The sequence below is a fragment of the Convolutriloba macropyga genome, unplaced genomic scaffold, assembly GCF_964194025.1.
Source record: "Convolutriloba macropyga unplaced genomic scaffold, txConMacr16.3 SCAFFOLD_921, whole genome shotgun sequence".
NCBI classification, from domain to species: Eukaryota; Metazoa; Xenacoelomorpha; order Acoela; family Convolutidae; genus Convolutriloba; species Convolutriloba macropyga.
In genome coordinates, this window is record NW_027449916.1 from 20,766 (window position 1) to 43,882 (window position 23,117).

The 23,117-nt window shown below is 34.1% G+C and overlaps 1 protein-coding gene across 2 annotated transcripts in view; it reads left to right on the forward strand.

Moving 5' to 3' along the window:
• The window catches only part of LOC142355418 (uncharacterized), a 30,289-nt gene extending 12,519 nt beyond the window's left edge, over positions 1-17,770 (forward strand). For both annotated transcript variants that reach the window (XM_075407604.1, XM_075407605.1), the window contains exons 5-7: positions 1,376-1,644; positions 1,932-2,104; positions 17,155-17,770. In XM_075407604.1, the coding sequence (XP_075263719.1) occupies positions 1,376-1,644; positions 1,932-2,104; positions 17,155-17,353 (641 nt within the window). In that variant the 3' untranslated portion in view covers positions 17,354-17,770. The remainder of the gene's footprint in view (positions 1-1,375; positions 1,645-1,931; positions 2,105-17,154) is intronic.
• The last annotated feature ends 5,347 nt before the right edge of the window (positions 17,771-23,117 follow it).

Here is a 23,117-nt window from a genome sequence, read left to right on the forward strand (position 1 = left end):
GATAAGGGCAGCACTGCCCGTGAGCCCTATCTGGATCTGGATCTGGGGTGGTTTTCAGCTCTTTTGCTGTTTTTAAGGCGAAATGTAGTCTGTTTTGCGTTTTCTTTTTTTCACTGCCTAAAATAGCATATAAAAAGACACTATTGCTTAGCGGTTTTTTGGTAGCAATGACCAAAGTTTTGTTATAAAATATTTTTGAATAAGAAAGATGACAAAAAATCAAATTTTTAAACTGGTTTTCTTAATTTTTGTAGTCTTTTTCTATAATCTTTGACAAGTTTCTGTGCCGTTTATGGCTTGCCTATTCTTTTTAGAGCTGCTTTTTAGAGCTTGTGTTTTCATGAAATGACTTCAAATTTTTTTTTCATTTCTCATGAGTGGTTTCAGTAGGTAGTTATTTCTTGAAAGGATTGTTTTGTTTTCTTCGAATACTTTCCAGAATTCTTCGGGCTGTGTGTTTTTTGAGATCTCTCGACACGTTTTCATCATTTTGACGTCAAATTGAAACGATAATGTGGTCACGCCGAAAGAAGTGGAGCAAAAAAGCGAGTGGTTTTACGACCTGAATTGGTTTTTATATCTGCGAAGTTGTTAGCTGAGCGGAGCTATAATGCGGTGCTCTTGGTTTTTTTTGTTACGATTCGTCTGACGCTCTTTTTTCGTTTTACATTTGTTCAAACAGCAAAGCTGAAAAAGTCAGGTTTCTGAATGACTTCTTCCTCTCGTTTACGGTTTTTGCACGCGTGACGCCATTTCTCACTCTCTCTAGCAAAAGTTTTTTTAATTCATTTGGGTGATTAGATTTTGATCGTTCGTGACTTAACTCACTCAATGACTTTTACACATTAAAACTTAAGTTTGATTTGAATTAAATTAAGGTCAAAGGAACTCATACATATGTGTATTAAGGGTCCCTGCCGATTGAAATTCAATCTGCAGAAATAAAAAGGCTTCTGCAGATTGAATTTTAACTAGATTTATTAGTTTATCCCTGAATGTTTTTTAACACAACTTTTTGAGCGGCGTTGATTTTTTTCCAAAATAGATCTATATCTGTTTCTATCTCTACAATACGGCACGCAAGTCTATTTCGCAGCTATTCCTGCAATCTGCCGGCTATGTTTTAACGTAGAGAGAAAACGGTGATTGAACAAAACTTCATTTTCTCGCTATTGGTTTTCACGCCCTGCTAGTCTACTAATACAATTACAGCCCTACTAGTGTACAAATAATCGAAACTATCGAGAAGAAAAAATCATTGTATAAAGGGCAGTTTTTGAACGCTGTCACTCGGTCGCCTCCCTACTCCATACCTAAACACCACAACTAGCTGATAAATATACTAGCTATAAGTTGTTATTTGTGTTCCTTTTAGCTTGTACACTGGCCGTGGCCGAACAGCAGCTTCAGTTTGAGCATAGAGATCTCCACATGAGTAATGTTCTGATTAGCCAGACTAGAGTGAAACAGTTCAGCTATACTTTGAGTTCTGTCGGAATTAATGGTCCGGGTAACGGAAAGGCGGTGAAGAAAAAAGGACCAAAAAACGGAGCTGACAAAAAAGTGGATTTGAACGTAAACTCTCGAGGTTTGAAGGCTACAATCATCGACTATACATTGTCAAGGCTAACTTTGGACAATCAAGTTAGTTGAGCAACTCAGTTGTGAAAATATATTTTGTATTTTCAGATCCAAAATTTTTAATTGCAATTTTAAGTCATGTCAAACGGTATTAATTTTAAGCTTAAAATTTTTTTATGCTGAGGTTTTTGAGTTTTTCGTGAATGTTTTATCGGCTGCTGTTCAATAAACAAAAAATGGAAATTAAATAAGAAACGAAGATAAGTGTGGGGGTGGTCCGCAATGCAATCGATTTGATTTGGAATTTGGAAAGTCAAGAAATAGATTTCATTATTTCTGTGTTGTTTAAGTTGAAGTTCAACGACCTAAGTGGAGAGGAGAATGCGGACCTGTTTGAGGCGGCAGAGGTGGAAGGTGGAATCGCGTCTTCGGGTGGACAAGTCGACGAGGATCAGGAGAGTGTGGAGAAACAGTTCTTAGTTTACAGGGACATGCAAAGACTCACTAATAACCATTGGGACAGGTATTAAATGGCAAAGAATTGTTGCTATATTTTCCTTTTCTATCCTTAATTCTTTTAAACCCCAGAGGTCAAAAATCTCTTCAAATAATTTAAATGTTTTTCGACCGCAGATTAGTAATAAATCCATCTAAGTAATATTACTTTGACCATCTAAGTAATAAATTTGTTTTCAGTACCAAATATTCAGGCTTCGAATAATTTAAACCAAATTAGAGTATAAAGCGTCGTACTGAACGAATGCTAAGAGGCAATCTGCTTGTTTCAGCACCGTTACAGAGCTATTCAAAATTAGATTATATGTTCGAAATTCATTTAGTTACTTATACTGAGACCATTCAATAGGAACAGGAAAAAAGGTGGATAGGCTATTGTAGAGTATTCTCAATCGAACTGAGATTAGTTTTCGTTTCCTGCGTGTTAATTTTTCTATGAGAGGTATTTTTTTTATTCTCCGTTCAGTGTCGAATGATTTGTCGATTTCCTTGTCAGTTATAAACGAGTTAATAGATTCACTAGGATGCTCTCTTCTGATTACTTTTGATAAAAGTTTCAGAAGTTCGTACATGAGTTAATAGATTCACTAGGATGCTCTCTTCTGACTACTTTTGATAAAAGTTCCAGAAGTTCGTACAAGTTCGTAAAATTCCATCAATATTCCATAAATATTGATGGAATTATGTTTTTTGATCTAAAACTACGAACCTCTTTATGTTTCGGGAACCCAAAAACTATTCTGATTAGGAAGTTTGTTAATTGCTCTCAAACGAAGTTTGTAGCAATTATATTAGTCCTGTCGGTCTTTTTTTATGCGATTTTTCGCTTGACCAATTTTTCGTCTGACACTTTTGACTTTTCGTCCTCAAAAACGGGATAAACAGGTAGCGCCCAGCGGGCATTAAGTGCTCTTAGAGCCTTTCAGCTCTGTTTCAGCTCAAACTGTTTTGGAGACTTATACTTATACTTATAGTGTGAAGGGCGGATCTTAGAGGTTGAGACACCTCCCCCCCCCCCCCCCCCCGTTGATCCCCCACCTCACTATTGCCCCCCCCCCCTCACCGCGCTGTTGTCCCCAACCCAGTGTTGCCCCCCATAAGCCCCCCGGTGCACCCCCGTGGCTAGCTACTGACGAAGCCAACCGCTCGCCGGTCGTTTGAGAGCAATTCGCCCGACGTTAGTCGGTTATGTTTGATGTTGTAGTCTTTCAAGAACATTTTTGTTTGCCGTGCCATATATTAGAACTCCGTATTGATACTGGTCGAACGTATTGTTTATAAATTTTCAGAAGTAAATTTTGCAAATATTCCTTTGTTTGATATAAAATCGAAATGTATTGGTTACGTTTCATTTGAACATAGTCTATGTGCTCTTCAAATGTGAGTTTATTGTCAATTTTAACACCTATGTATTTAACACATTTGCTCTCCTCTACTTCTTCCCCTTTCCAAATAAGTTTTTTATCTGACGAATTGTTGGGTCCTAGCAGAAGTAGTTGTTTTTTTTAATGTTTGGTGTTAGTTTGTTACTCTCTAGCCAGCTGGAAATCAATTTCAGATCATTTGTATGTTCAGTTTGCTCATATTTGCCAAATATGTTTGTGTCATCTGCGTATAACAGAATATTATTGTGCTTTGGTATGTCTACGATATCGTTTATGTATATTAGAAACAGAAGTGGCCCCAATACTGATCCTTGAGGGACTCCGCACTCAATTTCTTTAGTTGAAGAAGATTCTTGATATCGAACGAATTGTTTGCGATATTTAAGATAAGACTTGAGTAACTCTTCCATTTTGCCTCTCAGACCATATCTGGAACATTTGTCTAGTAATATGCTGTGGTCAACAGTATCAAATGCTTTTGAGAGGTCAAGCAAGGTATAATGAGCCAGAACGTTTCCCTCCCTTAATCTCTGAATGTTTTCCAGCATTTCTGTTAGGGCATCGACCGCTGATCTTTTACTCAGGAAACCAAATTGTCTTCTGGCGATAATTTTGTTTTTTTTTTTTTAGCAGAAATGACATTAGTCTTCGTTTAATAATTTTATCAAAAATTTTGCCAAAAAGTGGTACTAAAGAAATTGGTCTGTACTTGTTAGGCTCATTTGGATCTCCATCCTTGAAAATTGGCACAACTTTTGAAACTTTTAAGCTTTCGGGATAATGTGATTCATCTATGATTTTGTTGAAAATATCTGAGGTATCCACTAATGACTGGATTAATTGTTTTTAGAATATGGTTTGTTAAACCCATATAGTCGGAACTCTTTTTCCCAACAAGTTGCTTCATTTTGAACTTCACTTCGTCGTTTTGGACCGGCTTCAAAACAAAAGAATCAACAACGCAATTAATCATATTCCCATTATAAGGTTTCTCAATTTTCTTTGCAAGTGAGGGTCCAATTTTTACAAGGAAATTATTGAGTTTTTCGGAGTCAATTATTTTTGTGATTTCTAATTTCCTTTTTGTACTCGGATGGCAAAACTGAGTCGGTTACCTATAAAAACTTTTGCCGTTTGAATCATTTTGGTTATCAAAAATTTTTTCGTAGTAGTTCTTTGGCGTTACTTACTAGTGTTTTTGTTTTGTTCTGTAAGTTGTATTGTTTTTCTAACTTCCTGTGACTTGGACTGCAAAAAATTATTCCAAAGATGTTGTTTCATGGAACAAGCATTTTAAACTTCGTTGGTAATTCAGTTTCGTCTTTTTTTGTTTTTTTTGGAGTTATATGATCCGGAGTTTTTATAATTTTCTCGAGATTGCGAATTCCTTCCTCCGCTGTGCATGACTGAAAAAAATCATCTTTTGGCTTAAGTTCTATTGACAATTCAACATTTAACTCCAGAACGTTATTAAACCTGTTGAGGGCATTCCAGTTTCTATTTTTCTTGTTCATCTTCTCCTATGGTGTTGTTTTGATTTTGGTTCAGGTCACCAACTTTCAAATAGACTCCATAATGGTCTGACACCTTTGTTTTAAGAACCTCTATTTCCATTTCAAAATATGAGAAGACAGCATCTAGAGTTGAATTGCTTCTGATCGTTTCTCTTGTGTGCTCGCTTTTCTTTGATTTTAGGTATAGGTTTAGGGAGCCGATTTCCCTCAGAAAATTTTCTGTTTCTTATCATTTTTCGAGAAATCTATATTGAAGTCCCCACATAAAATGTGATTGTTTTTGGTCCCATGGCAAAAAGATGTTCCAAATGAAAATTTTGGAATGTTAATATATCCGTTTGTGGAGCCTTGTGCACGATCGTTACTACAAAACACTAATTTTTTGAAAGGCAATTTGCCGCTAAAACTTGTATATCATTGCTTGCAGAGGTCTTTATTGTTGTTAATTGATATTCTTTGCTCGCGAGCAGAGCTACTCTTCCGCCCCTGTTTTTGGTCGGTTGCACGTAACAATTTTTTGTAAATTTTTGTTGCAGTACATTTGGTTGTTTGAGTAATCTTTCAGTCAGGTATCTGTTAGTGCCACCAATGGCGGCATTATTTGGTTGGCCTCGAATGTTGCTAAAAGTTTGTCGTAGTTTGCGCCCATTAATCTTATAATCTGCAAGAACAGCAGCATGGCTAAAGCTCCTCTCTATTAAGCGCTCTGATGGCATGGTTTTTTTGAGAAATTCTTCCTATAAGATTTTATTCAGTTACCTAGTTGCTTTTTTTTGTACTAATGTTGGGCTTTCTTGGCGTACAATATTTCCCACTAAGTAACTTTTTTTAACAGGAAAAAAATCTAACAAACACGTGGTTTTAACAACGAAAACTTGTTGTTGTTTATTCAGCGTACAGTCGCCGAAAACCTGTAATTTAGCTGTCTACTGAACTAATAAAAGAAATCTTCAAGTTCGCAACAGTTTTTCTTTTTTGATTTTTACCAGTGTCAGCAGACAGTCGCTTCCACTAGAGAATGAACCATTGCAGTTTATGATTGGTATCTAATGATTCCTTAATGTTGGCGGACAGTCCCCTGGAATCCATTTGGTCAATTTGGGTCAATCATTAATTTTAAATAATTTGAGTGACTTTTCAATTTTCTTTTTGATTTTTTCCTATGATTTCGTTGATTTTCAAAAGAATCTCAGAAACCGAAAAATTTTGTGATTTTTGGCAAATATTTTGTTTTTTTGACCTTTTAAATTTTTTTCCAAGATCTCGGTGATTTTGTTATTCGATTTTGTTATTTTAGATCAATCATTAATTTTAATAATCTTAGTGGCTATTTAATTTTTTTTTGAGTTTTTCCCATGTTTTCGTTTAGTTTCAAATTAAATCTCAAAAACCCAAAAAAATTGAAAAAAAATGAAAAAAATTGAAATTGATTTTAGGTATAGGTTTAGGGAGCCGATTTCCCTCAGAAAATTTTCTGTTTTATCATTTTTCGAGAAATCTATATTTAAGTCCCAACATAAAATGTGATTGTCTTTTAGTCCCATCACAAAAAAATGTCACAAAAGAAAGTTTTGGAATGTTAATATATCCGTTTGTGGAGCCTTGTACACAATCGTTACTACAAAACACTGATTTTTTGAAAGGAAATTTGCCGTTAAAACTTGTATATCATTGCTTGCAGAGGTCTTTATTGTTGTTAATTGATATTCTTTGCTCGCGAGCAGAGCTACTCTTCCGCTCCTTTTTTTGGTCGGTTGCACGTAACAATATTTTGTAAATTCTTGTTGCAGTACAGTTGGTTGTTTGAGTAATCTTTCAGTCAGGTATCTGTTAGTGCCACCTATGGCGGCATTATTTGGTTGGCCTCGAATGTTGCTAAAAGTTTGTCGTAGTTTGCACCCATTGATCTTATGTTCTGCAAGAACAGCAGCAGGGCTAAAGCTCCTCTCTATTAAGCGTTCTGATGGCATGGTTTTTTTGAGAAATTCTTCCTAAAAGATTTTATTATTGTTTCAGTTACCTAGTTACTTTTTTTACTAATGTCGGGCTTTCTTGACGTACAATTGCAGATTTCCCACTAAGTAACCTTTTTTAACAGTAAAAAAGATAACAAACACGTGGTTTTAACAACGAAAACTTGTTGTTGTTTATTCAGCGTACAGTCGCCGAAAACCTGTAATTTAGCTGTCTACTGAACTAATAAAAGAAATCTTCAAGTTCTCAACAGTTTTTCTTTTTTGATTTTTACCAGTGTCAGCAGACAGTCGCTTCCACTAGAGAATGAACCATTGCAGTTTATGATTGGTATCTAATGATTCCTTAATGTTGGTTGACAGTCCCCTGGAATGCATTTGGTAAATTTGGGTCAATCATTAATTTTAAATAATTTGAGTGACTTTTCAACTTTCTTTTGGATTTTTTCCTATGATTTCGTTGATTTTCAAAAGAATCTCGGAAAACGAGAAATTTTGTGATTTTTGGCAAACATTTTGTTTTTTTTTGACCTTTTAAATTTTTTTCCAAGATCTCGGTGATTTTGTTATTCGATTTTGTTATTTTAGATCAATCATTAATTTTAATAATCTTAGTGGCTATTTAATTTTATTTTTGAGTTTTTCCCATGTTTTCGTTTAGTTTCAAAATAAATCTCAAAAACCCAAAAAAATTGAAAAAAACATGAAAAAAATTGAAATTGATTTTAGGTATAGGTTTAGGGAGCCGATTTCCCTCAGAAAATTTTCTGTTTTATCATTTTTCGAGAAATCTATATTTAAGTCCCAACATAAAATGTGATTGTCTTTTAGTCCCATCACAAAAAAATGTCACAAAAGAAAGTTTTGGAATGTTAATATATCCGTTTGTGGAGCCTTGTACACAATCGTTACTACAAAACACTGATTTTTTGAAAGGAAATTTGCCGTTAAAACTTGTATATCATTGCTTGCAGAGGTCTTTATTGTTGTTAATTGATATTCTTTGCTCGCGAGCAGAGCTACTCTTCCGCTCCTTTTTTTGGTCGGTTGCACGTAACTATATTTTGTAAATTCTTGTTGCAGTACAGTTGGTTGTTTGAGTAATCTTTCAGTCAGGTATCTGTTAGTGCCACCTATGGCGGCATTATTTGGTTGGCCTCGAATGTTGCTAAAAGTTTGTCGTAGTTTGCACCCTTTGATCTTATGTTCTGCAAGAACAGCAGCAGGGCTAAAGCTCCTCTCTATTAAGCGTTCTGATGGCATGGTTTTTTTGAGAAATTCTTCCTAAAAGATTTTATTATTGTTTCAGTTACCTAGTTACTTTTTTTACTAATGTCGGGCTTTCTTGACGTACAATTGCAGATTTCCCACTAAGTAACCTTTTTTAACAGTAAAAAAGATAACAAACACGTGGTTTTAACAACGAAAACTTGTTGTTGTTTATTCAGCGTACAGTCGCCGAAAACCTGTAATTTAGCTGTCTACTGAACTAATAAAAGAAATCTTCAAGTTCTCAACAGTTTTTCTTTTTTGATTTTTACCAGTGTCAGCATACAGTCGCTTCCACTAGAGAATGAACCATTGCAGTTTATGATTGGTATCTAATGATTCCTTAATGTTGGTTGACAGTCCCCTGGAATGCATTTGGTAAATTTGGGTCAATCATTAATTTTAAATAATTTGAGTGACTTTTCAACTTTCTTTTGGATTTTTTCCTATGATTTCGTTGATTTTCAAAAGAATCTCGGAAAACGAGAAATTCTGTGATTTTTGGCAAACATTTTGTTTTTTTTGACCTTTTAAATTTTTTTCCAAGATCTCGGTGATTTTGTTATTCGATTTTGTTATTTTAGATCAATCATTAATTTTAATAATCTTAGTGGCTATTTAATTTTATTTTTGAGTTTTTCCCATGTTTTCGTTTAGTTTCAAAATAAATCTCAAAAACCCAAAAAAATTGAAAAAACATGAAAAAAATTGAAATTGATTTTAGGTATAGGTTTAGGGAGCCGATTTCCCTCAGAAAATTTTCTGTTTTATCATTTTTCGAGAAATCTATATTTAAGTCCCCACATAAAATGTGATTGTCTTTTAGTCCCATCACAAAAAAATGTCCCAAAAGAAAGTTTTGGAATGTTAATATATCCGTTTGTGGAGCCTTGTACACGATCGTTACTACAAAACACTGATTTTTTGAAAGGCAATTTGCCGTTAAAACTTGTATATCATTGCTTGCAGAGGTCTTTATTGTTGTTAATTGATATTCTTTGCTCGCGAGCAGAGCTACTCTTCCGCTCCTTTTTTTGAGCGGTTGCACGTAACAATATTTTGTAAATTCTTTTTGCAGTACAGTTGGTTGTTTGAGTAATCTTTCAGTCAGGTATCTGTTAGTGCCACCCATGGCGGCATTATTTGGTTGGCCTCGAATGTTGCTAAAAGTTTGTCGTAGTTTGCACCCATTGATCTTATGTTCTGCAAGAACAGCAGCAGGGCTAAAGCTCCTCTCTATTAAGCGTTCTGATGGCATGGTTTTTTTTGAGAAATTCTTCCTAAAAGATTTTATTATTGTTTCAGTTACCTAGTTACTTTTTTACTAATGTCGGGCTTTCTTGACGTACAATTGCAGATTTCCCACTAAGTAACCTTTTTTAACAGTAAAAAAGATAACAAACACGTGGTTTTAACAACGAAAACTTGTTGTTGTTTATTCAGCGTACAGTCGCCGAAAACCTGTAATTTAGCTGTCTACTGAACTAATAAAAGAAATCTTCAAGTTCTCAACAGTTTTTCTTTTTTGATTTTTACCAGTGTCAGCAGACAGTCGCTTCCACTAGAGAATGAACCATTGCAGTTTATGATTGGTATCTAATGATTCCTTAATGTTGGTTGACAGTCCCCTGGAATGCATTTGGTAAATTTGGGTCAATCATTAATTTTAAATAATTTGAGTGACTTTTCAATTTTCTTTTGGATTTTTTCCTATGATTTCGTTGATTTTCAAAAGAATCTCGGAAAACGAGAAATTTTGTGATTTTTGGCTAACATTTTGTTTTTTTTTTAACCTTTTAAATTTTTTTCCAAAATCTCGGTGATTTTGTTATTCTATTTTGTTATTTTAGATCAATCATGAATTTTCAATAATCTTAGTGACTATTTAATTTTATTTTTGAGTTTTTCCCATGTTTTTGTTTGATTTTCAAAAAAATCTCAAAAACCCAAAAAATTGAAAAAAAATTGAAATTTATTTTAGGTATAGGTTTAGGGAGCCGATTTCCCTCAGAAAATTTTCTGTTTTATCATTTTTCGAGAAATCTATATTTCTCGAAAAATGTCCCCACATAAAATGTGATTGTCTTTTAGTCCCATGACAAAAAAATGTCCCAAAAAGAAAGTTTTGGAATATTAATATATCCGTTTGTGGAGCCTTGTACACGATCGTTACTACAAAACACTGATTTTTTGAAAGGCAATTTGCCGTTAAAACTTGTATATCATTGCTTGCAGAGGTCTTTATTGTTGTTAATTGATATTCTTTGCTCGCGAGCAGAGCTACTCCTCTGCCCTTGTTTTGGTCGGTTGCATGTAACAATATTTTGTAAATTTTCGTTGCAGAACAGTTGGTTGTTTGAGTAATCTTTCAGCCAGGTCTCTGATGGCGGCATTATTTGGTTGGCCTCAATAGTTGCTAAAATTTGTCGAAGTTTGCACCCAATGATCTTGTGTTCTGCAAGAGCAGCAGCATGGCTAAAGCTCCTCTCTATTAAGCGCTCTGATGGCATGGTTTTTTTCGAGAAATTCTTCCTAAAAGATTATATTATTGTTTCAGTTACCTAGTTGCTTTTTTTGTACTAATGTTGGGCTTTCTTGGCGTACAATTGCAGATTTCCCATTATTTAACCTTCTTTCGACAGGAAAAAAAATTAACAAACACATGGTTTTAACAACGAAAACGTGTTGTTGTTCATTCAGCGTACAGTCGCCGAAAACCTGTAATTTAGCTGTCTACTGAACTAAAAAAAAAGAAGTCTTCAAGTTGTCAAGTTTTTCTTTTTTATTATTATTACTAGTGTCAGCGGACAGTCGCTTCCACTAGAGAATAAACCATTGCAGTTTATGATTAGTATCTAATGATTCCTAATTGTTGGCGGCAGTTGCCTGGAATCTATTTGGTTAATTTTGGTCAATCATTAATTTTAAATAATTTGAGTGAGTTTTCAATTTTCTCTTTGATTTTTGCTATGATTTCGTTGATTTTCAAAAGAATCTCAGAAACCGAGAAATTTTATGGTTTGTTGGCAAACATTTTAAGTTTTTTTCGACTTTAAATTTTTTTTCAAGGTTTCGGTGATTTTGTTATTCTATTTTGTTATTTTAGATCAATCATGAATTTTCAATAATCTTAGTGACTATTTAATTTTATTTTTGAGTTTTTCCCATGTTCTTGTTTATTTTCAAAAAAAATCTCAAAAACCCAAAAGAAAAATTGAAAAAAAATGAAAAAAATTGAAAGTGATTTTAGGTATAGGTTTAGGGAGCCGATTTCCCTCAGAAAATTTTCTGTTTTATCATTTTTCGAGAAATCTTTATTTAAGTCCCCACATAAAATGTGATTGTCTTTTAGTCCCATCACAAAAAAATGTCCCAAAAGAAAGTTTTGGATTGTTAATATATCCGTTTGTGGAGCCTTGTACACGATCGTTACTACAAAACACTGATTTTTTGAAAGGCAATTTGCCGTTAAAACTTGTATATCATTGCTTGCAGAGGTCTTTATTGTTGTTAATTGATTTTCTTTGCTCGCGAGCAGAGCTACTCCTCTGCCCTTTTTTTGGTCGGTTGCATGTAACAATATTTTGTAAATTTTCGTTGCAGAACAGTTGGTTGTTTGAGTAATCTTTCAGCCAGGTCTCTGATGGCGGCATTATTGGGTTGGCCTCAATAGTTGCTAAAAATTTGTCGTTGTTTGCACCCAATGATCTTGTGTTCTGCAGGAGCAGCAGCATGGCTAAAGCTTTTCTCTATTAAGCGCTCTGACGGCATGGTTTTTTTTGAGAAATTCTTCCTAAAAGATTATATTATTGTTTCAGTTACCTAGTTGCTTTTTTTGTACGAATGTTGGGCTTTCTTGGCGTACAATTGCAGATTTCCCACTAATTAACCTTCTTTGGACAGGAAAAAAATTAACAAACACATGGTTTTAACAACGAAAACGTGTTGTTGTTTATTCAGCGTACAGTCGCCGAAAACCTGTAATTTAGCTGTCTACTGAACTAAAAAAAGAAGTCTTCAAGTTCTCAAGTTTTTCTTTTTTATTATTATTACTAGTGTCAGCGGACAGTCGCTTCCACTAGAGAATAAACCATTGCAGTTTATGATTAGTATCTAATGATTCCTAATTGTTGGCGACAGTTGCCTGGAATCTATCTGGTTAATTTTGGTCAATCATTAATTTTAAATAATTTGTGCGAGTTTTCAATTTTCTCTTTGATTTTTGCTCTGATTTCGTTGATTTTCAACAGAATCTCAGAAACCGAGAAATTTTATGGTTTGTTGGCAAACATTTTAAGTTTTTTTCGACTTTAAATTTTTTTTCAAGGTTTCGGTGATTTTGTTATTCTATTTTGTTATTTTAGATCAATCATGAATTTTCAATAATCTTAGTGATTATTTAATTTTATTTTTGAGTTTTTCCCATGTTCTTGTTTATTTTCAAAAAAATCTCAAAAACCCAAAAGAAAAATTGAAAAAAAAATGAAAAAAATTGAAAGTGATTTTAGGTATAGGTTTAGGGAGCCGATTTCCCTCAGAAAATTTTCTGTTTTATCATTTTTCGAGAAATCTTTATTTAAGTCCCCACATAAAATGTGATTGTCTTTTAGTCCCATCACAAAAAAAATGTCCCAAAAGAAAGTTTTGGATTGTTAATATATCCGTTTGTGGAGCCTTGTACACGATCGTTACTACAAAACACTGATTTTTTGAAAGGCAATTTGCCGTTAAAACTTGTATATCATTGCTTGCAGCGGTCTTTATTGTTGTTAATTGATGTTCTTTGCTCGCGAGCAGAGCTACTCCTCTGCCCTTTTTTTGGTCGGTTGCATGTAACAATATTTTGTAAATTTTTGTTGCAGAACAGTTGGTTGTTTGAGTAATCTTTCAGCCAGGTCTTCGATGGCGGCATTATTGGGTTGGCCTCAATAGTTGCTAAAAATTTGTCGTTGTTTGCACCCAATGATCTTGTGTTCTGCAGGAGCAGCAGCATGGCTAAAGCTTCTCTCTATTAAGCGCTCTGACGGCATGGTTTTTTTTGAGAAATTCTTCCTAAAAGATTATATTATTGTTTCAGTTACCTAGTTGCTTTTTTTGTACGAATGTTGGGCTTTCTTGGCGTACAATTGCAGATTTCCCACTAATTAACCTTCTTTGGACAGGAAAAAAATTAACAAACACATGGTTTTAACAACGAAAACGTGTTGTTGTTTATTCAGCGTACAGTCGCCGAAACCTGTAATTTAGCTGTCTACTGAACTAAAAAAAGAAATCTTCAATTTCTCAACAGTTTTTCTTTTTTATTATTATTACTAGTGTCAGCGGACAGTCGCTTCCACTAGAGAATAAACCATTGCAGTTTATGATTAGTATCTAATGATTCCTAAATGTTGGCGGACAGTCGCCTGGAATCTATTTGGTTAATTTTGGTCAATCATTAATTTTAAATAATTTGAGTGAGTTTTCAATTTTCTTTTTGATTTTTGCTATGATTTCGTTGATTTTCAAAAGAATCTCAGAAACCGAGAAATTTTATGGTTTGTTGGCAAACAGTTCAAGTTTTTTTCGACTTTAAATTTTTTTTCAAGGTTTCGGTGATTTTGTTATTCTATTTTGTTATTTTAGATCAATCATGAATTTTCAATAATCTTAGTGACTATTTAATTTTATTTTTGAGTTTTTCCCATGTTTTTGTTTGATTTTCAAAAAAATCTCAAAAACCCAAAAAAATTGAAAAAAAATTGAAATTGATTTTAGGTATAGGTTTAGGGAGCCGATTTCTCTCAGAAAATTTTCTGTTTTATCATTTTTCGAGAAATCTATATTTCTCGGAAAATGTCCCCACATAAAATGTGATTGTCTTTTAGTCCCATGACAAAAAAATGTCCCAAAAAGAAAGTTTTGGAATATTAATATATCCGTTTGTGGAGCCTTGTACACGATCGTTACTACAAAACACTGATTTTTTGAAAGGCAATTTGCCGTTAAAACTTGTATATCATTGCTTGCAGAGGTCTTTATTTTTGTTAATTGATATTCTTTGCTCGCGAGCAGAGCTACTCTTCGCCCCTTTTTTGGTCGGTTGCACGTAACAATATTTTGTAAATTTTTGTTGCAGAACAGTTGGTTGTTTGAGTAATCTTTCAGCCAGGTCTTTGTTAGGGCCACCAATGGCGGTATTATTTGGTTGGCCTCGAAAGTTGATAAAAGTTCGTCGTAGTTTGCACCCAATGATCCTATGTTCTGCAAGAACAGCAGCATGGCTAAAGCTCCTCTCTATTAAGTGCTCTGATGGCATGGTTTTTTTGAGAAATTCTTCCTATAAGATTTTATTCAGTTACCTAATTGCTTTTTTTTGTACTAATGTTGGGCTTTCTTGGCGTACAATATTTCCCACTAAGTAACCTTTTTTAACAGGAAAAAAATTAACAAACACTTGGTTTTAACAACAAAAACTTGTTGTTGTTTATTCAGCGTACAGTCGCCGAAAACCTGTAATTTAGCTGTCTGCTGAACTAATTAAAGAAATCTTCAAGTTCTCAACAATTTTTCTTTTTATTATTACTAGTGTCAGCGGACGGTCGCTTCAACTAGAGAATAAACCATTGCAGTTTATGATTGGTATCTAATGATTCCTTGACGTTGGCGGATAGTCGCCTGGAATCTATTTGGTTAATTTTTGTCAATCATTAATTTTAAATAATTTGAGTGAGTTAACAATTTTCTGTTTGAATTTTTCCTATGATTTCGTTGATTTCAAAAGAATTTCAGAAACCGAGAAATTTTGTGGCAAACATTTTGTTTTTTTCGACCTTTTAAAATTTTAAGATTTCGTTGATTTTCAAAAATCTCAAAAAACAAAAAATCCGAGGAAAACAACGAAAAAATTTTCATGGATATATTAGATGTTGTTGTTTATTCAGCGTAGAGACGCCGAAAACGTGTAATTTAGCTAACTACAGAACTAAAAAAATGAAATCTTCAAGTTCTTAACAGTTTTTTTTTTCTTTACTAATGTCAGCGGACAGTCGCTTCCACTTAAGAAAAAACCATTGCAGTTATTTATTGGTATCAGCGGAAAGTCGCCTGGAAGCTATTTTGCTATTTTAGATCAATTCCATTCAATTTTTTCCGTTTTTTTTGCATCATTTTAATTTTTCCCAAGATTTGGGTGAGTTTCAAAAATTTCAAGAACCCAAATATTTTGAGGTTTTGCAAAAAAACTCAAAAACCCAGATAAGAAAAAAATTACTTATTAGTTCTGGTAATGAATAGCACTGTAGAAGTTAGGTATCAAATAAAGGCGAACATAGGAATTATAATTTTTATTTTTTTTACTAATTTGACCCCCAAGTTTTTTTTAATTCCAAGTTCTTATCTTGTTAACAGCACTCAGTCTTTTTCTTTAAAGACATTCATCATTATGTACATAGTTAAGACATTTTTACTGCACTCACAAAATTAAGTATCAAATATGGCGAACTTAAATTTTTTTTTTACTATTTTGACTCAAAGTTTTTCTTAACTTCAAGTTTTTATCTTGTTTACAGCACTCACAGCTTTTTTCGTTTAAGACATTCAACATTAAGTACATAGTAATGACATTTTTATTGCATACAGTTCTGGGGTTAAAATTGTCCATCGATAAAATTATCACGGAAGATCTTTTTTTTGCTCAGGCGATAAGTTTTCAAGGATTTCTTGTGCTTTGTCTGCCTCATTTTTTGTTGAGAGGAAGTTTCTTTTGAATGGATTGCCTGAAGGAAGTGGTTTACTTTGCAGGTTTTTAGTGACAGAGTTTTTCAAGTTGTTCACTTCGTCAGCATTTTTTACGGCATCATTACTTTATACACCATTTGGATCATTGGGATCTAAACATAGCACCGATACAACGCACTTATTTGTTGAAGTAATATAGTTTTTCTCTTCAGCTTAGTTTTTTATCATGTTTTCAATGGCTGGCGGTCTCTCGTTTAAATAGATTTGCTTGTTGATAGGGTTTTTCGGGTAAAATTTTCTAGGGTCTGGCTTGAGAAGTTTTCTTTGCCTATATGCAGTCTTTTTCTTGGAAATAAATGAACTTTACGATCACAGGGGCATCAAGTTGTCTGGTAGATTTCTTCGGGTGGGTGAAACATGAAACGCTTTGAGATTTTCCTCTTTCAAATCCAGCTTTAGATACTCATGAAAAAAGTTTTCAAATTTATGAAAAGGTTCGCTGAGTTGAAGGGCGGGTTTTTTATTACAAGAGAATCTTTGGTGCTGTACCTTTCTTGCTCTCGCAGTCGGTCATTTATGTCGTTGTACACATGGAAAATTTGATCAAACCTTTCGTTGTCCTCAATTTGTTTTTTTTCTGAATCTTACGGCCAATTCCATTAGTGCCTTCTTGGTTGATTCGTCTTGGACAGCATCAATGATTTCCTGTAGTTCGGGATCCAGGTCAAAGTCACGTTGGTTTTCCTCACAGCCATTCAACGTTTCCATGATAAGTAAGAACGAAGCAGTGGTCAAAGTTTTCAATAATCTGTAAGTTTTCTCAATGTGTAAGTCTAGCAATGCTTAAGAAGAATTCTCAAGGTTAAGATTGAGTTAGCGCTGTAGAGAGTTGAAGTTTCATGCTTGCAACTGCATAGCAGCAACGATCTGTCTGTTCTCGACAATAGTAATTGCTTTCAAACAAAACTTGTAGCATTATTTGGGTCCGTTGGACTTTCAATGCGAATTTTTGCTTGATCTAAAATGATAATTCCCGTCTGATCATTCAACTAACAAAATGGTATAATCTATAAAGCCTGAGGAAAGTAAGTCTCGGAGCAGCTCTCTAAGTGCGTAAGAAGGCTCTGTTTTTGTTCATGCTTCAACGAAGTTGTTGAGATGTTACCAGTTTTGGTGAACAAAACTAGTGGTGTTTAGATTTGTGCCGGAGACCAATGTGTACTGGCTGCACCACCTGGTGGACCGGCTACTCTACTGGAAACCAAAGAGCCACTTCTCACACTACGACCCAGATAGAAGAGCCAGGCTGAAGAGTGTGTACAGAAGCGATATGTGCTCTGACAAGTACAGTTCGTGTGCGCAACTTGTCACTCAGTCCAAACTTTTAAAACTTTGACGATCTAGTGTTTTTTTTGCGATTTTTCAATCGTACAAGTTTTTTGCTGGCTCAAAATTGAAACAACTATTTCAGCTGTGGCAGTATCGAGTATGATCGTCGAATGTGCAACTAGTTCGTTATTGGGTTAATTGTTTACTGTTATTACAAGAAACTGATTTTGCAAAATTTCAGCTTTCCAGTCTTTGATGAAAATGTTTGTTACAGAATTGTAAAATTTTTCTCATAGAAATGATGTCATGAATTATATAGAGATATGGATGTGTTAATTATTTGTATTTGGAGCTTCGCTTTACATGATGTTCTTTTGAGTGTTGTTTTTTTGAACGTGTGAGTGTGTTGGTATTTGAAACATTACGATTTTTGCTTTTTATCAATTTAGAAAGCCACTGCTGTTAATAAAGAATTTGAGCGTGATTCTCTTATTTTGATTCTCGTACTAGCCATCAGTATTTTTTAGTAAGTAATTTTGCACATTTGTAAGTTTGTTGTCAGTTCCTGTTCTCAAATCCTTATATCTGCTATATTGACTTAGTGCTAAGTTCCACATAAAATCGACAAGGTTCATGCGCATTTCAACATAGGTCTCAAGCTCGTGAAAGTTTGTGCTGAGATAATTTTATTTTTAATTAATCTCGAACAAAGTTTGAAGCAATTATTGCAAACGTGTCTTTTCTGCAAAATTTTTACTAAACTGTTTTTGAGTTTTTGTTCTAGCAATTTGTTTTCTCAAGATATTTTTTGCTTTTGCGTGATTTAAATTGCTGTAATTCTGAATTGAAACCGGTTGCTAACTTAGAGGCGATTCTAATCGATGAAGTGGGTAAGATGGAATAGCTTAATGGTTAGTATGTCAGTCTGCCATTCTGACCGTTGGGGGCTCCAACTCCGCTGAGGATGGGTTTTTCACACCCTTAAAAATTTCTAAGCTACACCACCTCTAAATTGAATTGACACGCCTGTCTTTCGAGAGCAATTCGTCTGACGTTAGTCAGTGTATGTCTTCATTGTTGAATTTTAGCCTGAAAATTTTAATACCAATGCCAGGATAAGAAAAAGTTGAAACAGTAACATTCCACATATTTTTCAAATATTTTGCAATAGTAAACGGTATTTGCAGCAAACTTTAAATTCAAAAAATGGTAATCAGTTATATATTGCTCAAAAATGGCTGATTGTGTATTTTAGTTAAATTATTTGCTTAAAGACCCAAACAATCAAATTGCATTCTTCATCAAAATGCGATTTTCGTTGTTCATTGTCAAAGTTGTTTACTTTCAGAACTTGAACTTAAACCAAATTTACAGCTAGTTGATCATTAACATTATAAGAACGATTTAAATGAAAAGATTCACTTTCAGTACTTCATACTGCCTAAGTGTCTGGTAGTGCAAGCCCTAAAATTGTGTTGGAATTAAATGAACGAATGTGAAACAGGACAAGAAACTCCATCACAAAAATCTCAACCTTGCATTCTATTCCTTGGTCTGTAATACAGTTGACCCTCATGAAAACAACCTACCGGAACATTGCACACACTTGTCTACGTCTATGGCAGAAAAAGTTTGATGAGGAAATATATGATTTTACTATTCTCTAGCAGGAGGTCAATAACAGCATCTGATCAAATTTTGATAACAAGAGTGTTTTGTAAATATTTCAATCATCTGAGTTGAAGATTTGTGTTGTACATACTATAAGAGCCGATAAATATGAAAGATGAATTTTGAGAGTTTTCCAATGCGTTTTCTGTATTCGCAATCGAGTCATTTGATTTCTTTAATTGATTTCCTACTGATTGCCAAATTTCAAAAAATTATGCTATCGTAGCAAAGAAAAAATAATTAATCTTCAAGTTAACAAACTACATTCTGAAGGGCATAATTATTATTCTAGTATTCGAAATCACTTGTGAAAAGCTGCTCATCAATGTATTGAAATAGTGGTTCGAAATGGCTAAAAATTAAATAGGAAAGTAAAATAGCGGATTTCCTGTGTATTTTTGGTCCATCATGTTGGGCGGTAATTAGCCGTTGTGTTTATTATTCCTCTGAAGCGCTATTTTGAATTGCATTTGTTATTCTTATTCATTTTATCATTCATTTTACTATGTTTTTTTAAGGACAATTCATTTTAGGTATTCGTTTTAAGCTTGGCCAGAAGAATTAGAAATATTTTGTCTGTTTTTGTAGAAAACCGTATTGGGCAATATTAGCTCATGCGATTGCTAAAACTGTGTAAGGTAATCATCTTAATTTTCATTTTCGTTTATCCAGAAGTGAAAGGTAATCGAACGTCAGACGCTAAACGATGGAGACATCGCAATTATTTCAAATGGACTGAAATTAAATAAGAAACAAGAATTGAGCGCTGAACATACATAGTTAACTTCCCTGTCAATTATGTGCAATCCAATTGAATTTGTTGCGATGTCGAAATTAAGATACTTTACAAGCGTCTTTTAAGGGTACTACATATGAAGAGAGTCGTACTACTGTAAAAGATCTGTGTAACTAATGTTCAACTCGGCTTGGCAATTATTTTTGGAATTGGAGAATGTTGAAATATTAGCTCTAAATTAGCTAGCATAGATGAGGTTTCGAAAGAACCAGCTCGCCTAAAACTGATTAATGCTGATGGAATTCCTGAAAAATACGCAATGATCATATACGTAAATATGCGTTCCCAAATTTTTCTGTTTTTTTTTATCAGATTTGAATTGGAGCTTTTAATGAGCCTCGTAAATTTGAGTTAGTTTAGCCATGTAGTCTATTGAGTTAAATGTTGTACCTTTAATACAGCTGCTTGGTGCCCATCTTAATTTTGACTTGCGATGGAGACCTCGCATTTATTTCAAACCCACTTAAACCAAATATGAAACATAAGAATTGAGCGCTTGATTTTTATACCTAACTTCACTGTCAAATATGTGTAATTCAATTGAATTAATTGCAATACCCAAAATAAGATACTTTTTAAGCGTATGATAAGGTTACTACATGAGGAGAGATGGACTACTTATAAAAAAAATCGCTGTTACAGGATGATGTTAAGCTCAGTTGTGTCATTTAGAATTAGACAACGCTGATTTAGTAGCTCTGTTCTCGCTAGCCCAGATTAAAACGTTTTGAGAGAAACAACTCGCGTACAACTGACTGATTCTGATGCAATTCTGAAAAACACTCTGATCATATACGTAAAAACGCGTTTTTTTTTTTCTAATCACTTCGGTTTATTTTTAATAGTAAGATCGTAAATCAGTCACTTTGATGTTTTTGCAATCAGCAATTGTGCCTTATTTTTTTTAATGTTCTTTAAACCGGAGAAACTGATCAGTATATTTTCCAGTCCTGTTACAAGTTTTGGAAACCGTGGCCAAAATTTTATAAAAAGTTTTGCCGAAAACGCTTAATTTTGTACTTTAATTAAAGTACTGATTGGCCTGAAAAGTATATTACTGAATGTAAGTTTAAAACCAGTGATATCAAATTTTTTTATTTAGCCACTTCTTTTAACCAAAAATACACACAGATCTACATATAATTGAACAAAAAGAACATTCTAGTTAAATATTGAACTGCCTTTGCTCTTGTTTGCAACGTTCTTGTAAGTTTATTTTTCTGTACTGAACGCCTCCTCTGTTTTTAATTAGTTTTTCTTTGCGAAATTTTTATTTTATTAAATGTTGCTCGGGAATGTCTGTACTTCATAATTTTGTGGAGGCTTATTAGCAAACACAAAAATAAAATTAAGTTCTTTATGTGGAAGTGTAGTCATTCAGTCATTTAAAACATAACGAACTATTGTCGGGCAAATTGCTCACAAAAGAGCTCGCTTGCGGGTGGGATAATTTGCAGTGATGGTGATTTGGGGGTAGTTATATAGGGAGAGGGGTACAATAGGGGACAGAGGTGAAGTGTGTGTGTGTGTAGGGGGGGGGGGTGAAATAGTAGGGGTTGGAGAGGAGGGCAAAATCTAAGAGACGCCCTTCACTCCATAAACCTACGTCTCCAATTTCAGCGAATTGTATACCTGAAGTCCAGTAAGCCGAAGGCCACTAAGCTCTATGAGAACTTAAAGCCCTCTGTGAGCTACTGGTTGTCCAGTTTTTCAAGACGAAAATCAAGAAGGCCAGACAAATCATAGGTCAAGTGAAAAAGCACTTCAAGAAAGACCGCAGGACTAATATAATTGCTACGAACTTCAATTGAGATTGAGATTAGTAAATATATCCCACATTCAAAATCTGCTCTGTTGTGCACCCGGGCGAACTTGCTATTTTTTAAAACCTATTATCGGGCTTTATAACAATGCATGTTTTTTCAGCGGAGATCATAAAAACAGTAAGCATTTATGCATCAAAATTAAACGGGAACCCATGTAATCTATTGAATTAAATGTTGTACCTTTAATACAGCTGCTTGGTGCCCATCTTTTTTTCGCCTTGCGATGGAGGTCTTGCATTTATTTCAAGCGCACTTAAACTAAATAAGAAATTAATGAATTGAGCTCTTGATTTTTTTTTCTTAACTGCACTGTCAATTATGTGCAATTCAATTGAAATTCATGTGCAGTTCAATTGAAATTCATGTGCAATTCAATTGCAGTACCGAAAGGAAGATACTTCTTAAGCGTATGTTAAGGTTACTACATGAGAATTGTACTATTTTTAAAAAATCGCTGTTACAGGATGATGTTAAGCTCAGTTGTTTCATTTAAAATTACAACGCTGATTTAGTAGCTCTGTTGTAGCTAGCCCAGATTAAAATTTTTTGAAAGAAACAACTCGCCTACAACTGATTGATGCTGATGCAATTCTGAAAAACACGCTGTGATAATATACGTAAATACGCGTTCCCTAATTTTTCCGCTCTCTTCTCAGATTTGAATTTGAGTTTTTGTGGGCTGGGTATGTTTGATTTTGTTTTTTTTTTCTTATCACTTTGATTTCTTTTTAATTAGTTAGAGCATAAATCAGTCACTTTGGTCCACTTTGCAATCAGCAATTGAGCATTATTTTTTAAATGTTCTTCAAGTCGAAAAAAATGATCAGCATATTAGGAAACTGATGGCAAAAAGTCAACAAAATGCGCTTATAAATAAATTTATTGACACGCTTGAAAAGGGCAATATTGAATGTAAAGTTGAACCTAGTGATATAAATTTTTATAGCCACTAATATTCTTAAACGAAAAAACACGCAGATCTACATTTATTTAAACAGAAAGACAAGTCTAGCTATTTTATATAAATGCCTTTGCTCCTGTTTGCAATGTTTTTGTGAGTTCACTTTTCTGTACTGAACTCCTCCTAAGTTTTATTTAGTTTTTCTTTGCCAAGTATTTAATTTGTCTAGGAATGCAATTTGTCGGGGAAAGCCTGTGTTTCATAGAAATTTGAGGAGACTTATTAGCAAACGCCAAAAATGAAATTAAGTTCATGTGTAACATTTTAGTCATTTAAAACATAGCAAACTAACGTCAAGCAAATTAATCACAAGTGCGCTAGTTTGCGGGTGGGACAATTTGCAGTGATGGTGATTTGGGGGTAGTTATGTAGGGAGAGGTACAATAGGGGACAGAGGTGAAGTGTGTGTGTGTGTGGGGGGGGGATGAAATATCAGGGGTTGAAGTGGAGGGTCAAACTCTAAGGGACGCCCTTCACTCCATAAACCTACGTCTCCAATTTCAGCGAATTGTATACCTGAAGTCCAGTAAGCTGAAGGCCACTAAGCTCTATAAGAACTTAATGCCCTCTGGGAGCT